Source organism: Mustela nigripes, chromosome 3 (genome assembly GCF_022355385.1).
Source record: "Mustela nigripes isolate SB6536 chromosome 3, MUSNIG.SB6536, whole genome shotgun sequence".
Taxonomy (NCBI): domain Eukaryota; kingdom Metazoa; phylum Chordata; class Mammalia; order Carnivora; family Mustelidae; genus Mustela; species Mustela nigripes.
The window spans coordinates 39,358,634-39,383,809 of record NC_081559.1 but is presented as its reverse complement, the minus strand read 5'-3'; the positions used below and the strand labels follow the sequence as shown (position 1 = coordinate 39,383,809).

At 39.8% G+C, this 25,176-nt stretch overlaps 1 protein-coding gene across 2 annotated transcripts in view; it reads right to left on the bottom strand.

The window, feature by feature from the left end:
• DIS3L2 (DIS3 like 3'-5' exoribonuclease 2) overlaps positions 1–25,176 on the bottom strand; it is a 365,013-nt gene that overhangs the window by 148,101 nt on the left and 191,736 nt on the right. For both annotated transcript variants that reach the window (XM_059393719.1, XM_059393720.1), the window contains exon 9: positions 21,824–21,997. In XM_059393719.1, coding sequence (XP_059249702.1) covers positions 21,824–21,997 — 174 coding nt within the window. The remainder of the gene's footprint in view (positions 1–21,823; positions 21,998–25,176) is intronic.

The window sequence follows — 25,176 nt, the reverse complement described above, 5'->3', positions numbered from 1 at the left end:
TCAGAGAAAATGAAGTAGCAATAAACTTCCAGGAAATGCTCCTACATAGGAATCAAATATCAAAGGCCCTAAATATCGAGTGTTAAGAATTTAAGCATGAGGGGCACCTCGTGGCTCAGTGCATTAAGCCTCTACTTTCCGCTCAGGTCATGATCCCAGGGTCCTGGGATTGAGCCCTGAGTCAGGTTCTCTGTTCAGTGGGGAGCCTGCTTCCCTCTCCCTCTGTCTACTGCTCTGCTTGCTTGTGATTTCTCTATCAAATAAATAAATAAAATCTTTAAAAAAAAATTTAAGCATGAAAGGTCTATACGATGTACAAAACCTTTGAGTGTATGAATATATTAGAAGTCTTCAATATATGGCTGTCACTGAAAAAACACTCTCTACCTCCTAGAAATCACCTCTTATGAGAACAGAATTATAATAATGGTGGGTATTCTTTTTGCTCTCCTTTTGTGCATGGGGAAACTGAGGCTCAGAGAGATCAAGTAATTTCTCTAAGGTCATGGAGCAGCAGAGCTTTGATTTAATGGGGCAGCAATTCAAAAGAGAAAGTGTTAAAAGAAGTAGACCGAGAAGTTTTGTATCAATGGAAATTGACATCTCTTCTAGTTACCCTTAGTTTCATACTTTATCTCAAGATTTAAACACCCTAGAAGCATTTTGGCTGAAGTAATAAATACCCCAAATTTCTTTCAGGAAAAGTTTCTTGATGTTGACTAAGTTGACAATGACTTCATTTTTAGGTACCAAATCCAAATCTGACTATTTTTTGCCCTTAACTTGAAAATTTATAGGGAGTACTGATATCAAGTTTATTCAAAGTAGATTACCCCTTGGGGCATCTGCCTTGGCTCAGGAGTTCAGGTTGTGATCCTGGGATCCTGGGATCAAGTCCCCAGGTGGGCTCCCTGCTCTGTGAGGTGTCTGCCTCTCCCTCTCTGAACGCCCTGCCCCCTGCTTGTGCTCTTTCTCTCTCAAATAAAAAATCTTGAAAAAAAAAAAAAGATTATTCTTAATATGTTAGAAAAAGCCATGTCCCAAGTACTTTCTTTCGGAAAGGGCATACAAAAATAGGAAGAACTAGCCAAACAAAGAATATGCATAGATATATTTTCACTCAAATATATCACACTTATAAATTTGCTTTGCCATTTCCAGAAGAGACATAGTTGATATATAAAAATAAAACAGAAATTGTAACCAAATTTTTCATGACTTTATCAGAAACTTAAACACAATGGGGTAAAGGCCAGTATTTAACAGATTTAAATTGTAGTGGACAGAATTAAGAATAGTCACAAAGTCAAGGAATTAACTATGTCTAGACATCTCTCCTAGATTTCTATTTGAGGAACAGTATTTTTTTTCTCATCCTTTGAATTCCCAAGCTAGGAATTCAGAACCTGCTGTTGAAAGGATCATCATCCTTAATTCTCAATCCATTTATCAGGCTAAAATGCAAATGTAAGTGGTGAATACATTTCAACAGCCCTGAAGCTCCAAAGAGCCTTCTCAGGGAACATGCTGAGCTAACTGGGGAAGGGTTAAGCCACCCCTATTTTTCAGATCTGAAAACAGTTGTTCTGATATGAGAAGAATCATTACAATGGTGCCAGCTCCCTTCTATAAAAGCTATACACATTTTTTGCACAACTGTATGATTGTTATGGCAACCATAAACATGGAACCATCATTCTTCAAATTACACAGTACCCATACAGGATTACCTACCTACGTCTGTTCTACATTAGCCAGAATTTCTTTTCAGAAAGTGCTATGTCTGTCCTATAGATGTTTGGGAGCAAGACAAAGTGGCCTCTTTGAAAGGGAGATTCCACAACAATGAATCTTTCAAAGGCCTAGCTCTTCAAGAATTCTAGGGCCTTCCCTGTCAAGTCTTTGAATCTGATGGTCCCTGGGAGGCCTCAAAATATTTTCCCTGGGAGGCAAGGGAACTGCCTGGAAAATGTATTCCCCAAATGATTGTTTTTATTAAGAGGAAGACTAAAGCACCATAAATGGGCCTTAATAGACCTTACACGGTTTGGTAAAATGATGAGAACATTTACTAAAGTCTCGGGTTAGTGAGATGAGAGACTTCTTTAAAAGATATGTATGAGCATTTCTGAAAATACCTCACAAATATGCCAGACAAAAATGCCAAAATAAATTTCAGCTATATTTTAGAATGATCAGGGACTCTCTTATTACTTTAGCTAACACCAGTAAACTTTGCAACTTTTAACTTTTAAAGTGAGAATTCTTTCTCTTCATTAATGGGAGAAGCTAAGACTGGTCCTGTATGTTTTTTTTAAATATTTGCTTTGGGCCAAAATTCTGTTTCATTGTTCACAGAGCTGATTCTACAGTTTAAAAGAAAAAAGAAAAAAAAAAAAGAGGCTGGTAATAACCTCCTGGCTGATTTTAATATTAAATACTTAAATTTAAGGCAAAAACCTGTTCGTAATTATTGTGTGCTCCAGACTTTCCAAATAAGACTCTGAAATTTATTTAGTTTTCCTTTCTCAAAAATTGAACAAAGTTAATTGAATTTTAAAAATTAAGAAACCCAAAAAACACACAGAGTTTTGAGGGGTGCAGGGCAAGTCAAGCTCTAAAGGCAGCACTCTCAGTTCCCGCATGTACTCCTTGCCGGTAGAATGGAGTGAAGGGCACAGCTACTTCCCAGTTCCCATCCATCTACCGGACAGGAGGAACCCCCATCAAGTCTGCACCTCTTCCTTCATTTCCAGGGATCAGTCTTCAACACAGTCTTTCCATCTCAGTTCAAACCCCACCACCCAGTCCCTATGATGCCTGGCACTGGTCCTGAATTCATAATCCCAAACTCTTTTCCCAGCTCTCCCCAAGTGGTCTTCAGTCTCCTCTGTTCTGCCTTTCAGATCTGTTAGCATTTGGCTGCCAGGATGAAGTTCCTAATCCTGAAGTTCATAATCCATTAGATTATGCTCCTTTCTCAAAAACCTTCACTGGCTTCCAGTCAAGCTGACACTACACTCCTAAACTTGGCATTCAATATCCCCCACGATCCAGCTTCAAACTACTTTTCCGTTCTCACTTAAGATTGAACTTCATCAACATGGGGCCTTAGTAAACCAGTTCTGCTAAACAACCCCCAATAGTGATTTGTGTAGACTCATCATGTCTTCTTCCAGACCATTCTCTTTGAAGGAAAGAACTGTTTCGATCACATATTTTTCAAATCCAACAGTATCTATTTCAGGGTCTTGCAAAGAGTAGTGGTAATAAGTATTTACTAAATTGAATCTTTAATTGGGCCCCTTCAACTCCAGGCCCTGGAAACCTGGCCACAGCTGCAGAAGAGCCATGAATAATTTTCACCCACTCTTTTTGTCCCTTTACCAGAAGCACCAACATACATGTGACAGCAGAATACACTTTAGGCGATGCCTTGGGACCTCCTGCCATGGCCTAGGAAGATGGGCCCAGAGAATTTTCTAGGCTTAGAATCAGAGTCCTTTGGATTATGAATATGCTGAAGGCAAGGGTAGATGAGAAGAAGACAGGAAATTTGGGTAAGGAAGAACACAATTTAAGAGCAGAAGGTAGTGTGAAATTTTAAGCATCTTTTTGGTGGGGCCATGTGCCTTAATCCTCATCAGAAAGAAAGAAGATGCACTATTTTATAAAGCATAGAGTAGGTTAGACCCTGTACTGAGTATTAAACATGTTATTATACCTAATCTCTGCCACAACCTCATGAGAAAGTCAGTACCTGTACCTCCCTTTGAACTTGTAAAGGAAAGTAAGGCTCAGAGGAGTTAAGTCATTTGTCCAAAAACACATACCTAGTAAGTGTCACATTGAAGTGATGTTTCAAGCCAAATTTGTCTCTAAAGGCCATGTTTTTGTATTTCACCCCTGTGATCTCAGGGACATTTAAGATTTTCAGACTCCTGAACAGAAGAATGAGGGACGCTGTGCATAAATCTGGGTGGGAACTCAGCTGTGGTAGACTACTGTCTGTCCCGCGCACCCTCGCCCAAACCAGCATGTAACCCAAACCGAGACAAACTGATCCCACCGGAGGATTTGGAAATGGGACAGAGGAAGGGAGAGGGAGACAAGGAGGAAGGTGAGAGAGAGAGAAAGAAATCAGGCTCCCTCGGGGTGACTGGGGCCTGGGAGGCAGCAGCCATCCTCTGAGGAGCTGGAAGCACAAGAGGCTGGTCTTAGGGAAAGCAGGAAGCAGACGTGTAGAAGCAGCAGAGGCAGAGATGGAGAGAGGCTTTCTGGGTTTCCTGCCTTACTTCACGCAGTCCCTGGTTCCCTGCCCTTGGATTCTGGGAGTCACCACAGGATCCTTAAAACAAATTCCCCTTTCTGCTGAAGCGAGCTCCGGTGGTTTCTGTTATTTGGGACCAAAAAAAGTCTTAATTAATGCAACAGCTGTGGAAAGTTTCCTAGAATGGCTAAGTCGTCATGGCTTGTGTCTAATGCCTCCTCACTAACAAGCCATGACAGGCTGTTAGTTGGTGCTGCCACACGGTGCACTCCTGGGGCGAGCTGCGAGTGTCCACAGTGTGGGGAGGCAGCGAGAGGGCATGGCAGAACGTGGATATCAGGTTTCTACTTCAAAAACCAGTCAACCTAAATGTACAATGCTGCCACATTTTTTGGCTAGTAGGCATCTGAAGAAGGTTCTGACTTCTTTTCTCTCAATATGCAGCAGGAAAAGGGTGCGGTGTTCTTGACTGATGTGGTGCTTTGGCTTGACTTTTTTTGTTCAGTGTTTCTTGAGAGTGTAGACACATGAGGATGGTGGGTCAGGGCTTCCTAGACCGTGGGCCTGAATTCAAATCCCAGCTCAGCCCCTCTCAGCCGTGGGACCTTGGAGCAAGTGACTACACTTGCCTGAACCCCCGTTTCTTCATCCATAAAACGGGGCTGATTATTTCAATAATTAAACAAGAAAATGTATCAAAGTATAAAATAATGATACATATCAAAAGAAATAAAAGAAACAATAAATGAGGTGTCTTGGTATATGTATACTTGGCACATTAAACAACAAAGCAAAATGAAAACTTCAACCTTTTACATGAGGTCATTTTCCTTATCCTGGGTATTTGGGGCTAAGCATTAACTGGTCTTTCTTTTGGTGTGTCCAGTGTGTATCAAGCCCCAAGGCAGAGAAGATAGGGGTGGGACACTCGGTGAATGCCTGCCATGTGCCCAGCACTGTCTCAGGTCTGCCCGAAGGTCGAGACTATGCTAGTGACTTAATATTTTCAAAGTAACTCTATTTCAAAAAGAGACGATTAAATATGACTATAGAAAAGGATAATTGAACACACATTTAAAGCATTATTATGCTTGTGGGAACACTCCTATCCTAGGAATTCTAATTACATCTGTAAGACCACAGGAGAACTGTTTAAACAATCACCATGTGAAATTCTCGATTCTCCCATATACAAACGGTGGTGTAATTCCACTAAGTCACCTCTCAGGCACAAAGATTATAGGGAAATTTGACCTTCGCACACTGACAGTAAATATAATGTAACAAGACCAATTTCTTCACACACACACCAGGACTTCTATGCACATCAGTGTCCTGTGAAAGTCACAAAGGGACGCCGTACGCTGACTCACATTGTGCCACAACCGCTGAAAAGGGTTTTGGAATTCTTTAACCACTTTCTAAGCCAATTCACGAGCTTCACAAGAAAATCAGTTTTACTACTTTATAATTATACTTAATTTTTTTTTTTTTTTGGAGCTTGAATATTCCCCCCCCCCCCCCCCATTTACCACTCTTGGCTCTATACTGACTTGGCTATTTCCAAAAATCAAATCCACTCTCAAAAGATGAAGATTTGCCGTTGTTGAAAATGTGCCTTGGGCTCTGAAGGCAATTTCCGAAGAGGAGTCCAAAAAAGTATATGTCCTCCACGGGCTCCTGCCGCACCGCCTGCCAGCAAGCTCAAAGCCTCCTCCATCTTAAAGCCATCTTCGGGACCCTGCTTTATTCAAGCTCCCTCTTACCTCTTCTGTGTCACAAACTCCTTAAAAGAGATGTTTATATTTCACGTCCCCCCTTTTTCACCTCCCTTCCTCTCCTTGGCTGGCCACAGTCTACTTGGGCTCCCACCACTCACTGCAACAACATACAAGATACGTGGGACACAGAGAAAAGAACCTGATGGTTAAATGCAGTGATTTCTGTCCCAGCTTTGCCCTGGCCAACAGCATCACAGCAGGGCACCAGGCTTTGCCTTTTCTTTAATTCTTTGAATATCCTCCTCCCTGCACCCCAACCCCACCTTTTCCTAAGAAGCTTCCATTCTTTAATGCTGGAGCTCTTCTCAGTACATCACTGGTCCCCTTTCTTGTTCAGGTGCCTGCTCCTGGCAGGTATATCCTGGCTCTGTTTTATACACTGAAATATATATCTATCTGTAGCCCAGACCTCTTTCCTGAGTGCCAGGCCTCTTTTTATTCCTGCGCCTTCGACATCGCCTTTTGGTATCCTAGGCACTTACTATCCATATCTTAGTCATCTTTCCCCATCCAAGCATTTTGTTCTTGCTCTCTATTTCACAGTCTCAGATTTTCCTTTCACTGTAGCTTAAGGATGGATACTGACACAGTTCAAAGGTCAAATAGGCATATCCTCCTGAGAGGTCTTCTCGAGACTGTCAGAAGCAGTGTTAGTTGCTTCTTTCTTCCTCCTTCTCAGTAAATAGTAAGACAAATGCCTATGGAATTCCTATTCATCCTTCAAGGCCAAGTTCAAAGATTACCTGGCTTTAAAGCTTCCTTGTGCAAAATTAATTACTTTTTCAGCTGGGTTCACCTGGTGCCTATTTTTTTATGTGAACTTTTATTTTGAGATAATTGTCGATTAACATACAATGACAAGAAATAACAGAGAGATGCTATTACCTTTTACCCATTTTCCAATGGCAGAATCTTACAAAATTATAACACAATATCAAAACCAGGATTTTGCCATTGATACAATGCACTGATCTTCTTTAGATTTTCCAATGTCACCGTGTTCACTAAGCTCCACACAATTTGATCCCTTGTGTAGGTTCATGTAAGCACTACCTCAAATGAGACCTGAACACTACCATCACCTCAAGATGCCCTCAAGTTGTCTAATCATTCCCAGTTTTCCCCCTACAAATCAGTTCTCTGGTTCCAAAATGTGTCTTTTCTAAAATGTTACATAATAGAATCATACAGCTGTCACATCTCAGGTTGGCTTTTTTTCTACTCAGAATTAATTACCTTAAGACTCATGCAAACAGCGGTTGGTATCACTAGTTCACTCCTTTTTATTGTCGAGTCCCAGTCCACGATATGGACGTACCACGGTTTGCTTGACCGTGCACCTGTGGCCGGAGATCTGGGCTGTTTCCAGTTTGGGGCCGTTATGAATAAAGCTGCTATGAAAATGTGTGTGCAAGTTTCTGTGTGAACCATAAGTTTTTATTTCTCTGGGAAAAATGCCCAGGAATGCAATTACCAGGTTGCGTGGTGGTTGTGTTTCGTTTTTTAAAGAAACTGTCAAAGTGTTTGCAGAGTAGCTGTGCCATTTTACATTTCCACTGGCAGCATGTGAAGGATCTGCTTTCTCCACGGCCTCACTGGCATTTGGTAAGGCTGTAGCCTTTTACCGACTTTGCGGGTTCCTTTTATTTTAGCCATTCTGACAGGCACGTATTGAGATTTCACTGGGGACTTAATCATTTTCTAATGGCTAATCATGTTAAACAACTTTTTATGTTTATTTGCCATCTGTATGTCCTTTTCAAGAACATGTCATTTGCCCATTTTCTAACTGTACCACTTTTCTATTACTGAGCTTTAAGGATTCTTAACATATTATAGATACCAGTCCCTTGTGGGATATGTGGTTTGCAAATCTTCTCTCCCAGGCAAGCTTGTCTATTTATCCTCTTAACAGGGTCTTTCACAGACAAAAAAGGTTTTAAGTTGAGTTTATCCATCTTTCCTTACACAGGTTGTGCTTTTTGTGTCTAGCATAAGAACTCTTTTACCTACCCTTATAGCACACCTAAGAATTTTATGCTCTTTTATTTACTTATTTATGTATTTATTTATTTATTTGAGAGACAGAGAGAGGAAGAGAGGGAGACAGGGGAGACAACTAGCGGCGGGGAGGGGCAGAGGGGGAGAGAGCTATATAGAGAGAAGCAGACTCCCTGTTGAGCAGGGAGCCCATCCCAGTACCTGGAGATTATGACCCGAGCTGAAGGTATATGCTTAACCAACTGAGCCACCCAGGTGCCCCTTTTATACTCTTTTCTATACAAGTTTTACAGCTCCACATTTTATATTTAAGTCCGTGATCCTATCTGAGTTAATTTTTGCATAAGGCGTGAGTTTAGATCAGGTTCATTTATTTGCCCGTGCACCCCCAATTCCTCCAACACCATTTGCTGAAGACTGTCCTTCTTCTACTGAATTGCTTTTGCTCCTCGTCAAATATTAATTTGGCATATTTGCGTGGCTCTAAATCTGGGTTTTCTATTCTGTTTCATTAATTTATGTGACTATCCCTTCTAGTTCTTCTATAGATACTCTTTATCAAGTTGACATTCTTCTTTTTCCCTAACCTGCTGCCGACTTTGTAGTACATGTGTGTGTTGGACTTTTTCCAAATGCCTCTTCTGTAATAACTCATAGGATATGGTTTCTTATTTTTTATTCTGTTGATATGACAAATCACATGTATCGATTTTTTCCAATAGCTGTACTGAGATATAATTCACATACCATGAAATCTACTCTTTTAAAATGTACAATTCAATCTCTGTGTGGTTGGCAGTACCCATGAGGTTTACCCAAAGTGCAATTGGACACTAACTGAAAAATAAATAACTTTTTTGAATGTATGAATCAGAGGTTTTCAGTATCTGTAAGGAGTTGTGTAATCTTTTCCACTACCTAATTCTATATTCATCATCCCAAACAGAAACTCCATAACCATTAAGAGTCATTCCATGTTCCCCCTTCCCTGGAGCTCCTAGCAACCACTAACTGACCTTCTTATTACATATGATGTGGCTTTTTGTGCCTGGCTTCTTTCTTTCTTTTATTTCTATTTTTTTTTTGATGTATACCCCTCTTTTTAAATTTTTTAAATTTTTTATTAACATATAATATATTATTAGCCCCAGGGGTATAGGTCTGTGATCTTTTGTCTACATTTTCAAGGTTCATCCATGCTGTGGCATGCATCATTATTTTATTGACTTTTATGGCTAAATACTATTCCAATGTATGGATATACCACATATTGTTTGTCTGCTTATCAGTTGATGGACATTTGGATTGTTCCATTTTTTGGCTATTATAAATAATATAGCTATAAACTTTTGTGTACAAGTTTTGTGTGGATATGTTTTCAATTCTCTAGAAGTCAAATTCCTGGGTCATACACTCTACATCTAACGCTTTGAGAAACTTCCAAAATGCTTTCCAAAGTGGCTGTTTCGTATGGTACATAGACATGAAGATCACCATGTCTTTTTGGTTGAATAAAACACTGGGTCCCTCTCTCTCTCTAGTAATTTTCTTTGCCTTGAAGTCTATTTTATCTGATGATAATATCATCACTGCTGCCTTTTTAAAATTATATTTGTATGGCCTATAATTTTTCATTCTTTTGCTTTAAAACCACCTATGTCACTGTATTCAAAATGAGTTCATTTGGAAATCCAATTACTGGATCATGCTTTTTATCTATCCCCCCAATCTCTGCCTTTAAATTGGTGTGATTAGGTAACTGGCATTAAGGGCAATTATTAATATGTTAGGCATTACATTGCCATTTTAAAAAAATATTTTTAAAATTTATTTATTTGATACAGAGAGAGAGATAGAGATCATAAGTAGGCAGGGGGGGGGGGAAGCAGGCTCCCTGCTGAGCAGAGAGCGTGATGCGGGGCTTGATGCCAGGACCCTGAGATCATGACCTGAGCCAAAGGCAGAGACTTATCCACTGAGCCACCAGGAACCCCTATGTTGCCATTTTTAAACTTTGTTTTCTGTTTGTTTCCTCTCTTTCTCATTATAATGTTTCTTTTCCTATAGGTTGAAGGAACATTTTTTTTATTCCATCTTCATTATTTATAAAGTTATCACTTTGTGTAGATTTCTTTGTGGTTCCTCTAAGTACCACCCTATGAATAATTTATACAGTCTACTATCAACTTTTTATTACTTCAGGTGAGGTATAGGGACCTGAATTCCCCTTAGGTTCCTTTACCCTCTCTACAGTCTCAGTATTCTTCCACATACACTGATCACTACATTATTGTTTTAACTTTGGTTCTAACCACCAAATATGATTTAAAAAACTCACGAGGATAGTTCATGATATTTACCCCCAGTGGTACCCATTCTCATATTCCTCCTTCCATTCTGAAATTCCATGCTATCTTATGTTATCATTTCCTTTCTGTTTAGAGAACTTTCTTTAGTCATGCTTTCAGGGTATGTAGGCTAGAAGCAAATTCTCTTAGCTTTCCTTTGTCTGAGAATGTTTTTATTTCCTCTTGGTTTCTGAAGGATAGTTTTGCTGGAAACAGAATTCATGGTTGACATTACTTTTCTTTCAGTACTTGAAAATTCTGCCACTATCTTCCAGCCTCCTTGGTTTTAAAACGATTATCATTTGAAATGATGTTTTCCTAAAAGTAAGGCATCATTTCACTCTGCTTTAAAGATTTCTTTCTTTGCATTCAGTTTTTAGGAGTTTAAATATGATGTGTCTTGGCATTGGTTCCTCCGGGTTTGTGCTGTTTGGGTCTAAGATACTGTGATTTTATATGTAAAATAATTTACATATAGAAACTTATAAAGAATTTATAATAAGAAATACATATTTGGTCTTCATTCTTGCTCCTAATATAAAGCTCCTACAACTCTTGGAAATTTCCTAAATGATTATGAGCAATAACGATTATTTTTTGATACTCATAACAAATCCCCTTCAATCACACTTGAGTTTTATGCTAATGAGATAACCTTTGGAAAGCTTTTAAGTATGGGGGCTGGTTGTCAGAGGAATCAATCATGGGATCAGAGGGCTGGAACATGGAGCCTCATTCCCCAACCTCAGAGGATGGGAAAGAGGAGCTAGAAATTGAGTTCATTCGCCAATGGTCAATGATTTAATCAATCATGACTACGTAATGAAGCCTTCATTAAAACCCAAAAGGATAGGGTTAGAGAGTCTCCAGGTTGGTGTACTTGCAGAGATGCTGGGAGAATGACACATCCAGAGAGAGTCTGGAAGCTCCATGCGACACATCTTGCTACATTTCCTTGCCCCATGCATCTTGTTCATCTGCATGTGCCTGAATTCTATTCTTTTCTAAGAAACCAGTAATCTAGTAAGTAAGCTGTTTTCCTAAGTTATGTGAACTACACTAGCAAATTAATCAAACCTGGGGAGGGGGCCAAGGAATACTCAATTTATAGCCTGTCGGCTAGAGCACAACTAACAACCTGGACTTGTGACTGGCTTCCCAAGTTGGAGGGGGCAATCTTGTGGGACTGAGTCCTTAACCTATGGGATCTGACACTACCTCTAGGTTGATAGCGTCAGGTCTGAGTTCCACTGTAGGACACCCAGCTGGTGTTCAGAACTGCTTAAGGTGTTAAAAACCCACAGGTCTGACATCAGAAGTGAAGTAGTTCTTTACAGGAACCTGCTCAGCTTACTGAAGGCTGATCTTGGGCCGAATTTGGGAAGTTATCAGCCATTACTACTTTGAATACATTTCCAGTCCCATTTGCTCTCTCCTCTCTTTCTGGGACTCCATTGATACAAATGTTTGCTCTATTGTTATTATCGCATAAATCCTTCTTGCTCAAACTAGGTAAATCCTACTGCTCTGTCTTCAAGTTCATTAATTCTAATTCTATCCTATAATCTCTAATCTACTATTGAGTTCTGGATACTTTTTGTTTTATTTTATTTATTTTTGGTGATATTCCTTACTTTGATATTTTCCTTCTTTTTAAATTTCTTTGTTGAGATTTTCTATTTTTTTCATTTCTTTCAAGACAATTCATGATTATTTGTTAAAGCATTTTTGCAGAGGTTGCTTTAAAATCCTAATCAGGTAATTGCGACATCTGACTCATCTTGGTATCAGTATCAACTATATTTTCTCATTCAAATTGTTTTTCCTGGTTCTTGGTATGATGAGTGAATTTTGAATATGCTGTAAACATTTTGGGTATTATATTAGGAGACTCCGGATCCTATATAGTCTTTTGTGGGTCTTTGTTTTTGTTTTTGTAAGCAGTCTCCTACTGAGGTGTAGCCCAAGGGCAAGGTGAATGTGTGTGTTCAGCTTCCTATTGAATCCCAATGCTACCAACCGAGCAAAAATGACACACAGACTCACAGTGCCTTACTGTAGGTAGCAATCCAGGTTTCCCTTCAACCCTGTTGACATCTTCCTGGTGAAAAGGGGCACCAATTCCCACTTTCTCACCGATTCCAAGTGTGGGTATAAATGAAGCTCCCTGCTAAGCCCCACTGTCACCAGGAAGGGGAAAAGCTAAAAGCTGGTATGTCTTGTGACTACAGTTCAGGGGCAGAAGCTCAACTCCCTGTTGACTCTAGGAGTGGGGAGTGGGTTAGCACCTCCCACTCCTTGGTTTATGGTGGCAGGAGGTACAGGCCTGGTTCACACTGGGTTCCATTCCAGTGACACAGGGGGTGTGCTTTGGTAACTGGCCCTGACTCATCACATCTCTTTGCTGCCAGGTAGGAATGGTGGCTCCTTTTACCTCTGGGATTTGCTGGCCCTACTCCCATGGGATAGGTGGAACACTACCTATTTTTGCTGGGGGACAGAAACTCAACTCCACCCTTAGCTCTGCCTACACTACCCAAGAGGAGAATCAGAACACAGTCTGCTTCTACTGGGTGAAGAAGAGAGTCTGCTCCTCACTTGGCCCCACAGACACTATCCCCAAAGGGAAATTGACCCATGCCTCCTTCCACTGAGAAGGGAAAGGCAGAACAGCTCCTTCCTTGGTTCCACCAACACTACCTGAGCCTGGGAATAAGAGCACCAACAGCTTCTGCTATGCAGGGGACAGAAGACTGGCCCTGCACAGATGTCACACCTCCCAAAGCGGAATCAGAGTGTCACCTGCACGTGGCAAGAGGAATCTCTTGGAGATCTTTTTTCCTCTGCCTTTTGTTCATTCCAGGGTGGCACCTTCTACACCCTTTCTGGACTATATGGTTGGCAATGAGGAAAACCAGGGTAATCACTGGCATATTCCTCAAGTCCTGAGACTCCCATGCAATCTGCCTTCTCTTTTCCACCTTTCTGAATCTTCCTACGCTTGTTTGTTATGTTATGTCCATGTTTTTAGGAAGGAGGAGGGCTGGGAAGAATGGGCATACTCTACCCTTGTCACAAATACAACTGCCTCATTTTATCAGAGCAACTTTAACACTTTATTCTTTAAGATGTTTTCCTACCCAATTTTCACATTACACAGCAACCTCTTTGAAAGCACTGGACTATGTCTCTTCACCATTCACCTTCCCAGGAATACCAACCAAGAAGAAACAGGAATGGATCCCAGCACTTAGAAACATGTTCTATTCAACCAATTAATACATATTCTGCAAACCCCTACACAAAATGTTGACTTCTTCCTTTTTCTCCCTCTTTTTATCTTATACACATGTATTTACATATACAGTTAATTACATACCAGTTACCGAGTAAGATTCGAGAAACAGAAAGACAAGTAAGACCTAATCTTTGTTCTTGAGGGCTTTACCATCCATCAGGATAGAGTCACACACAGGGATGTTTGGCAAGTGCCAGGAAATAGATGTGAACAAACAGGGAAGGGAAAGGAGAGTGTGTTGACTAATTCTTCCAGAGTGAGATGGCAAAGGCAGTTCAGATGGGCCCTGGAGAATAGATAAAGGGCAGGGCATGGGCAAGACACACAGCTATGGGAGAATAAAATTGTCTGGGGAAGATGAGGGGCTGAATCAGGACAGGATACTGCATAGAAGCTAAGAAACTTATTTCCCTCTTTTACTATTATCAATAAAGCTGGTAATTTCATTTTTTCACTTGACCTGGTATGAATATCAAGCTACCCAGCATCTCCTAGTCTTAAGAATGATTTGTCCACACAAATATTTACTTCTCATGGATCTCATTTTCAAATCCTCTCTTCCTTTCCCACTCTCCATTACCTTCAGTGGGAGGCTTGTTTCTTTCCCAAAACTTTCTGCTGGAAGTTGCCTTCTTTTATCTCCAGCCCAGGCATTAAAACGTGTAGAGATGTGAGCGATCAGTAGGACTGGCAGAGTATAGACCTCTGAGAAGCCATTACTCCATGTAAGCATTAGGCTCCATTAATCTTTGTTATTGTCTATGAGTTTCTTGTAATTTCATTAACAGTGATTTGGGATTTACAAGAATGGAATAATATTGCCAGTAAGTTTAAAATGACAAGGACATCTTCCTTGTTTAATGCAGAACAATTTAATCTTGCTCTGTTCCAGGTAAGGAAAGAAGGGATTCCCTTGGCAATGAAGAGGTGAGATTCAAAACACAATCTTTGGATTTTCTGTGTGGCCCACAGGGAGGCACAGTCAGTTTTTCTGTCTGATAAATGTGGCAGATGGTCACCAATGGAATACTACTTCTTTCCAATGCAAGGATGAGAGGACTCTGAATAACTCCAAAGGGACATCTCAAAGAGAGTCATATTCTATTACAGCCAGTACATTTTGAAATATTTAGTTGAACAATTTCAACGTGTAGTCTAAGGAGCACTAGGTCCATGAGATAATCCAAGAGAAGGAGTTCAAGGAAATATTAACCCACTGTTTTCTAAAAATATTTGGCCACAGAACCCTTTTACTCTATGACACTCTATTAAAATCCCAAAGGATACATGACCTACCAACACCTTTTGGAAAATCCTAACCTGATCAAATAATCCATTTTACAAAGGATGAAAGTGCTCTGCCTCTCTCCATCTCCCCAAATTTAATTAATTTGCTCAAGGTCACCCCACTAGTTCCCAGGAGAGCTAGGACTAACTTCTAGTACTCCTTCAATGCTGCCACACTCCTTTACCAGAGGAACCTTTTCTAAATGGGAATTTAATCATATTGGACTTCCTGATAAACAGCAAGATCATTAGTCACTTAACGTTAGTTATATTTGAAAGCTTTCCCAAAAAAGGGTTGACCTGAGAGAGGTTAGTATTATATGTCTCTCCTTTCAAGCAGTTATTTCAAGGTTGGTTTTACCTGGAGTAAAAGGAAATTTCTGTCTGTTTGGAAGAGTTCCATCTTGAAGATATTTCAATATTTCTTGCCACAGCACCCTTTCTGTGCTCGGTATTTTTAGCTCACTGTTTTCTATTTTGGCAGCTGAGAAGCTGCAGTTTGTAATTTTACCTTCAGCTTCATATTTCTTCTTAAAAGTGAATACAATGTCCTGTTTATAATAATAAAATCACTAGTTGGCAGAACGACATTAAATGGAAAAAAAAAAAAAAAAGAGAGAGAGAAAGCAATTGGAAAATTTAGAGCAAGCAATTTTAAGTGCCAAGTTTCACATTTGTAATGGTCCGGTGGAGGTCACTGGGCATCCTTTTTATTGAGGGGATAGTGAAGAAATAGACATCCACAAGTTCTCCTGTGAAAAACTATAGATACTACCTCCACTTCAAGGAAGCTCAGGTTTTACTAAAAAGTGATGTGATCCAAACTTCCACAATATTACTAACTATAGGAAAAATATAAAAATCATTTTAGCATGGTATTTTCCCCCTCCAATATTTAGGTTTTCATTTTCCACTTTAATTGAGCTTTTAAGCTTCGGTTTCCTATTCCAGTTTAGCAACAAAGGAAACAAAATAATAAGAATGAAATTAGAAGTAAGTGGAGCCTGTCTCAGAAACAACCTTGGGGTTTCTTGGGCTTCTGGTGCAACCCCCTACAAGCAGTTTCCTTGGATCCAGTCTCTTCTTGATCCCCAAAGCCCTGCCGTATTAGTGCTGCTTGCTTTTTGCTTTTCTTTAACCTCAGATGCCCTGCTGAAGAGAGCTGCAGGTCTAGGCCATGCAAACAGGGATTCTCCAGAGACTAGAGGTGAAGGTCCAGAAAAATGGTGCTCGCGATCAGAAGGGCCAGATCACCCCTAGGAGTTCACACCAGCCTTCCTTCTTGAAAATTGCTAACCAGCCATTTTTCTTTTCAAAATAAACACTATTTCTCTCAACTTCAGTTTGCAAAATATTACCCCAATTCCACTGGACTAAAAAACTGGAATTTTACTGACATAATTGGATTATGAGGTTTAAAGATTGATGGAACTTTTCTGTTCCAAATATAATCGTTCAAATACCAAACCTAAACGGGTATGTAGAAGTCCTTACGTAGCTAGAGCCAGGGGAACGCTGCAGGATGCATGGCAGAGTGGCCGAGCAGCAGGGGTCAAGAAGCTATCAAAAGCATAGGAGTTGTGAGCCCTGGTGTTGAAGGATCTGGGAGTCTTACAGGAATGTATCACCTTTTCTGCAGCCACATCCTATCACTAAATGAAGACTGCTTTAGTCCCTCTAGCTCCCTCTATGCCTGCTCACTTTTCAGATACCGGTTCAAGTACCAATGCCCTTGGCAGTGGCTCATACTGGTATCATATTGGTATCATTGGGCCATACTTTGCTGTAATTTGTCTCCCTGAGAAAGAATAAAGTCCTGAAGAACAAGAACTGGGCGTTTTTTGTCTCTGTATTTCCAGTAACTAACTTAGAATTAGGCATACATTACATATATCCATATAAAAATAATATGTATAAATAGATGTATATAGGAGAGAAGACAGGAAAAGGAAAAAGACATAGAGGGTTTCATTTAGGAGTTTACAGAATATGTATTAATTTATTCATGTTTTTTAGTGGGTGCTCGGACTCATTCCAATGTCATTCTGTGACATTCCTAGGAAAGTAATGTTGATAAAAACCTCTTTGAAGGCACTGCACCTCTGAGCAGAAGAAATCACATACTACAAACGCATGTACCAAGCAACTCTCCCCTCTGGCACAATCCCACCCAATTATCAAATCTCCACTACCCATGGATGGTATTCAATTAATATTTGTCAGCTGAAAAACTAAGTGAATCTATCTTAAGACTGAAGAGAAGGAAAAGGTAACCAGATCAAAAGACTTCAGCATACCACAGACTTCTCTTTATGTTCATCTTTTATTGTAAAAAGTAAGCAGTTAACTGATTACATACATAAATACATAAAAAATTAATCTTGGTGCCCTCATAAGGTATATGGGTCAGGAGTTAAGTGAAGTGTCCAGAAAAAAGCGTCAGTGTTCCAGAACAGAAAGCCAATGACACTTGCGTCCTCATTACTTCCTGTGCTTTCAGCCAACTGTGATCAATGGGATTTGCTCATGCCCCATACATGGATTTATGGAAATTACTTAGTTTCAGCTACACTAATCCTTACAAAACAGGCAAGTGGCTAAAAAAAGATTATTACAAAGATCCACAGACTGAAGATACTACTAAACTAATAATACTAATTCTACTAATACTATAGTACCAATAGTACTAATACTACTACTAAAACGGCAAAGTTGACATTTCTTCTGCCTCTAATATAAATTCATCACCAGCCACATGTATGAATTCAAAACAATGACTGCCAACCATATGCTACCCAACAGATTCTTAGAAAAAAGTAAAAAGACTTAATCTGTTACTTCAAGGTAAAGGCAATATTTTAACAAGAAAAAAAATACTGATTTTTGAACAAAATAAAACAAAAAACCTCAGGTTTTGAAGACAACATTTTTTAAAAGGGCATTTGAAATGTCATAAATTTGGAGACCTAAAACAATCTAAGCCTAAGATTGCACTACTGCAAAACTACTCATATCTATACACTTAAACTTTGTGAGAGAATTTTCTACCTATTTTTTCAAGATGCCAACTGAAGAATAACCAAAGACTATAAACTTATTTTTTTAACTCTAAAAATACAGCACCTTTCAATTAGTTCACAAGAACTGACTGACATCATGAAAGATGAAAATTTATTAGCTGGATTGTATTTCTGAATATAATCAGTGAATAGGACTAAAACATGAATATTATGATTTAGTAATTTCAGTTATCTTCTTCTGAGGTATCTTTTTCAGTTATGATAACCATTAAATCTAAAACTAAGTATCAAAATATACAGAACTTATAATCAGAACTTTGTGTTTCTATATCACAGGTTGTGAAAACAAAAATTAAAAAAAAACATGAATTTCAATCACACTGCTCTCATCAAAAGTAAAATTATGAATGTGAACAGCTTACTATGCCTTTTTAAAGGAAAGTATCTTCAAAATTTATTTTATTCTCATTTTTCCACTTTTATGTATATTTATAATGTACATAATAAATAAGAAAAGTGGTAAATATGCTTGTGATTATAAAAAAAAGACATAAATGTTATTGGGAATGCATGTTTCAAAAAACTTTAGAGATTACTACTTTAGGTATTGGGAAACAGTTGAAAGATTTTAAGCTAAAGGAGTAAAAGAAATCAGATTTGAATTTTAGAAACATAATCCTAGCGATAATAGGCAATGAAAACGTGTTAGGAGGTTAAAGTGATAAAAAAAAAATCACTGATACTATGCTCATAGCAGTATACTACAGCTCGTCCTATAAGCTCCCTGGATCTGTGGATCCTTGCACAGCACACACAAGCTTATTTTAACAGAGGTCTTCTGCAGAGCAAGGCCTCCTGTTCTGTGGTCTAACTCAGAGGCAACTGGGGCCAAAGAAAAAGGCAACGTGGAGCCTGAGAACAGGGGCTGGAACTGAGAACACGCGGGGCTGGCGGACTGTTGAAATGCCTTATCATTTATCTGTAGGCTAAGAATCAGGCTAAAAAAGATCAATCACATCTCTTTTCTGACAGTCCCATGTATAATTTTTTTTTTTTTTTGAAATCTCAGTAGCCTCTTTATTTATATGGTAACAAAAGAAAGAAGAAAACTATCTATATTTGCTTTCACTGAGAAGGTGCTACAGGTACGTGCTAGGTCTTTCTCTTTCTCTCTCTCTCTCTCTCTCTTTCCCTCCTTCCCTCAGTCCCTCCCTCCCTCTCTTTCTTTCTTTCTGGAGAACATTTTTTTTTTTTATTTTTAAAAGATATAAAAGTTATTTTAAAAAATAATTTGGGGGCACCTGGGTGGCTCAGTGGGTTAAGGCCTCTGCTTTCGGCTCAGGTCATGATCCCAGGGTCCTGGCTCTCTGCTCAGTAGGAAGCCTGCTTCCCCCTCTCTCTCTGTCTGCCTCTCAGCCTACTTGTGGTCTCTCACTGTCAAATAAATAAATAAAATATTAAAAAAAATAATTTGTAAAATAGAGCAATTTATAAAATGAAGTGAAATACTGCCCCTCCCTACCTCCTACTACCCTACCAAGTCCACTCATGATCACAACTGTCAATGTTCGATGTATTTCCTTCCAGACCATTTTCTATGCATATATATTTTTGTATATGCATATATATGTATGCATGGGTATATGCTTTTGGACAGTATTTTTCTATTCTTTGGCTTTATTAAAAATAGGCTCATATTCACGCTGTTTTGAAACCTGTTTCTTTTACTTGGCAACAGATGACAACCACCCCTTTAGGACAGTCCACATGGATCTAGTTCCTGTTTGGCAGCTGCAGGGAATGCAACCTGGCTGGTATGACAAGGTTATTTAACCATCCCTTTGCTGGGGTGCCTGGGTGGCTCAGACGACTGAGTGTCCGATGTTTGCTGTAGGCTCAGGTCATAATCTCAGGGTCATGGGACTGAGTCCCAAGTTGGGCTCTGCACTCAGCAGGGAGTCTGATTGAGACTCTCCCTCTGCCCCTACCATGCCTGTGTACCCTCTATCTCTCAAATAAATAAATAGATTTTTTTTAAAAAGTCATCCCTTTGTTGAGGGACATGAACAGTGTCACTTTTACAACAGAGCAGCAATGAACATTCTTGTACATCTATCCTTGTACACTTTGAGCAGGATGGGTTTCTTGAAGTCAAGTTTTTGGGTGAAAGGGTAGGTACATTTCAAATGTTGATAGTTACTGAGGAATGACTAGACTGACTTCAACTTCAAACAATGAAGTTCAACCATTCATTCTTACTAGGTTTTGTTTTGTTTTATTGTTTTTAAAGATTTTATTTATTTGTCAGAGAGAGAGAGGGAGAGAGAGCGAGCACAGGCAGACAGAATGGCAGGCAGAGACAGAGGGAGAAGCAGGCTCCCTGCTGAGCAAGGAGCCCGATGCGGGACTCGATCCCAGGACACTGGGATCATGACCTGAGCCGAAGGCAGCTGCTTAACCAACTGAGCCACCCAGGTGTCCCTAGATTTTTTTTTTTTTAAATAGATTCCAAGGTTTAGGAAAAGACCTCAGCAAACAAGCCCTTCAATTTGTATATGAGAAAATGATGGTTCGGATAGAGTGGTTTGGGCCCAAGACCCCAAAGCCCCTGATGAGATCACGGACCAGCAGGAGTTTCACGAGTGGTGGTTACTACTGAAAGCCAGGAGAGCAACTTGAGTTAAGTGACTGCAAATATAAACGTGTGGTCCACCAGAGCTACTAACAAGAAGGAAAGGGGAATGTCATCTCCTTTTCCTTGCCTACCCTTGGCAAGAAAAGAAAAAAAGCATTTGTATCTTAAAGGAAAAAAGATAGAATAGCAAGAGGGAGCAGAGAAGGAGGATTCTTGAACTAGATGGAGTAAGGGGCACCAAGAGCGAAGGAATCATAAGTTCAGCTGCATGAAGTGAGCAAGTGTGGTGGAAAAGACTCTGACATGGGATGACCTTAGCGGAAAACCTTCCACAGCCTCAGTGGGTTGTATGAAAAGTTTCTTGGTTCTAAATATCTCCATGTGGCATCCAAAATGAATGCCAGTACTGAAACCAAATTCTGAAGAGAAATATCAGAAAAGAACTAACATCCCACAATGAAGAAACATCTTCAAAGAAGATGTTGTTATAAAAATACCACAAAAGTACTTTCCAGCAAATTCCAGACCTAAAAGTAAAGCTTTAAAATGAAGCTCCAAGCACAGAAGCTTTGAACCCTTTGCTCTGTGCCTGAAGAGGCCCATTTAAAGGAAGGTACTTCTGACCAGATAACATTGTTGTTATTCCATCAGACCTAAGGGGACATAACAATGAGAAAAAGAGACAGCAACTGTACCTTCTGAAATTAGAATGGTCAAGAACAAATGGGAGCAGGCTTTTTCTATAAAGGGCCACAAGGCCCTTCCCAGGCCATATGGTCTCTGTTGCAATTATTCAACCCTAATGCTGCAGTGCACAAAGACAACCACAAACAAAATATAACCAAATAAGCATGGCTGTGTTCCAATACAATTTAATGGATACTGAAATTTGAATTTCATATAATTTTCATGAAAGATTATTTTGTTTTGATTTTTTTTTCAGTCATTTAAAAAATATAAAAACCATGCTTAGCTCATAGGCTATCCATAAATAGGCAGTGGGCTGGATTTAGCATGTGGGCCATACTTTGCCCACCTCTGCTACAGAGCACTTAAGTCTCAACTGAACTGAATTTGAAAGTTGGTAGAAAGATGGAAACATCTGAGGTCCATCCCTAAGAAAGTGAAGTTAGAAGACAGAAAGGTGGAAACATGTTGTTCTTAAAGAGTTTCAGACATTTACCTTAAATCTCTTCTCTTGCTGAATTCCTCTGGTGGGATTGTCCAGGGCAGGCCTTGAGGGAGACACTCTAGAACTTCGGAAGAGAAATCAGAGAAATCCACACCATACTCTGTTAGTATTCCTTCTGTTTCAGGCTCAATTTCACCAGCCTGACCAAGGCTCTTAGCCAGCTGCCTGTGAACAGGACAGAGAGGAACAAGTATGTCAGTGAATAAATAAGACCATAGGCATCCGTTTCCTCTCTAAAAGTGAGGGTAGTAAGCAAATCTTCGAAACTTCCTGTCCTTCCCCCAGCAAGAACACCATCACCCGTGAATGGGGGCTGAGGGGTAAGCAGAAGAGACAATGATACTCTTATCCTGTTAGATCCCTAACTACAGTATAATTTTAACTTTCTTCAGGAATTCTGATGTGGGGAGTTGGGCCAGATGGCCTTTCTTGGGCTTCCTGCAATTGTTTTTCTTGAAAAAGTCAAATTGAGGGGCACCTGGGCGGCTCAGTGGGTTAATGCCTCTGCCTTCGGCTCAGGACATGATCTCAGGGTCCTGGGATCAAGCCCCGCATCAGGCTCTCTGCTCAGCGGGGAGCCTGCCCCCCACCGCCCCCACCTGCCTCTCTGACTGCTTGTGATCTCTGTCAAATAAATGAATAAAATCTTTAAAAAAAAGTCAAATCGATATTATTAAAAGCTTTTGTCAATCCCTTCTCTTACAGACACCTTTAGAGATAATTCTTAAATCATTAGTTTCACAGTGCCTATATCTTTTTTAAAAAAAAGATTTTATTTATTTATTTAATAGAGAGAGAGATCACAAGTAGGCAGAGAGGCAGGCAGAGAGAGAGGGGGGAAGCTGGCTCCCCGCTGAGCAGAGAGCCCGATGTGGCACTTGATCCCAGGACCCCCAGATCACCACCTGAGCAGAAGGCAGAGGCTTAACCCACTGAGCCACCCAGGCGTCCCACAGCACCTATATCTCAAGTCACACTCACTAGATTAGATCAGACACCTTTTTTTTTCACAATTCTAATTTTTACCTTAATATTTTAAACTATTTTATCTGAACACACTACTAATATATTTTCACTGTAAGAAGTTAGAAAATACAGAAATGCATCATGAAGAAAATTAAAAATAATAGCAATCTGCTCACTTGGCAAACTGCCATTCACATTTTGGGGTGTTGGCCCATTAAAAATAATTTGCTCCATTAGAAGTAAATGACTGTATATTTTTTCCTGTTTTGTTGAAGATTATTTGACCGTAGAGTTGAGGGTCCATATCTGGGCTCTCTACTCCGTTCCACTGGTCTATGTGTCTGTTTTTATGCCAGTACCATGCTGTCTTGGTGATCACAGCTTTGTAGTAAAGCTTGAAATCAGATAACATGATGCCCCCAGTTTTATTTTTGTTTTCAACATTTCCATAAAGATTCAGGGTTTCTTCTGATTCCATACAAATTTTAGGATTATTTGCTCCAGCTCTTTGAAAAATACCAGTGGTATTTTGATCGGAATGGCATTAAAAGTATAGATTGCTCTAGGCAGTATAGACATTTTAACAATGTTTATTCTTCCGATCCAAGAGCATGGAATGGTCTTCCATCTTTTTGTGTCTTCAATTTCTTTCATGAGTGTTCTGCAGTTCCTCGAGTATAGTTCCTTTACCTCTTTGGTTTATTCCCAGGTATCCTATGGTTCTTGGTGCTATAGTAAATGGAATTGATTCTCTAATTTCCCTTTCTGTATTTTCATCATTAGTGTATAAGAAAGCCACTGATTTCTGTACATTGATTTTGTATCCTGCCACGTTGCTGAATTGCTGTACGAGTTCTAGTATTTTGGGAGTGGAGTCTTTTGGGTTTTCCATATAAAGAATCATGTCATCTGCGAAAGGAGAGAGTTTGACTTCTTCATTGCCAATTTGGATGCCTTTTATTTCTCTTTGTTGTCTGATTGCTGTTGCTAGGACTTCTAATACTATGTTGAACAAGAGTGGTGAGAGTGGGCATCCCTGTCGTCATATTCCTGATCTCAGCGGGAAGGCTGCAAGCTTTTTCCTATTGAGGAAGATATTTGCTGTGGGTCTTTCATAGATAGATTTTGTGAAGTTCAGGAATGTTCCCTCTATCCCTATACTTTGAAGCGTTTTAATCAGGAATGGATGCTGGATTTTGTTAAATATACAGTGGAAAAAAGACAGTCTCTTCAATAAATGGTGCTGGGAAAACTGGACAGCTATATGAAGAAGAATGAAACTCAACCATTCCCTTACACCGTACACAAAGATAAACTCAAAATGGATAAAAGTCCTCAATGTGAGACAGGAATCCATCAGAATCCTAGAGGAGAACATAGGCAGTAACCTCTTCGATATCAGCCACAGCAAATTCTTTCAAGATATGTCTCCGAAGGCAAAGGAAACAAAAGCGAAAATGAATTTTGGGGATCTCATCAAGATCAAAAGCTTCTGCACAGCAAAGGAAACAGTCAACAAAACAAAGAGGCAACCCACGGAATGGGAGAAGATATTTGCAAATGACAGTACAGACAAAAGGTTGATATCCAGGATCTATAAAGAACTCCTCAAACGCAACACACACAAAACAAAATGAAGACATACAAATGGCTATCAGACACATGAAAAAAATGTTCATCATCACTAGTCATCAGGGAGATTCAAATTAAAACCACATTGAGATACCACCTTACACCAGTTAGAATGGCCAAAATTAGCAAGACAGGAAACAACATGTGTTGGTGAAGATGTGGAGAAAGGGGAACCCTCTTACACTGTTGGTGGGAATGCAAGTTGGTACACCCACTTTAGAGAACAGTGTGGAGATTCCTTAAGAAATTAAAAATAGAGCTTCCCTATGACCCTGTCATTGCACTCCTGGGTATTTACCCCAAAGATACAGATGTAGTGAAAAGAAGGGCCATCTGTACCGCAATGTTTATAGCAACAATGGCCACGGTCGCCAAACTGTGGAAAGAACCAAGATGCCCTTCAACAGACGAATGGATAAGGAAGATGTGGTCTATATACACTATGGAGTATTATGCCTCCATCAGAAAGGATGAATACTCAACTTTTGTATCAACATGGATGGGACTGGAAGAGATTATGCTGAGTGAAATAAGTCAAGCAGAGAGAGTCAATTATCATATGGTTTCACTTATTTGTGGAACATAACAAATAGCATGGAGGACAAGGGGGAGATGGAGAGGAGAAGGGAGTTGAGGGAAATTGGAAGGGGAGGTGAGCCATGAGAGACTATGGACTCTAAAAAACAATCTGAGGGTTTTGAAGGGGTGGGAGGCTGGGGGAACCAGGTGGTGGGTATTAGGGAGGG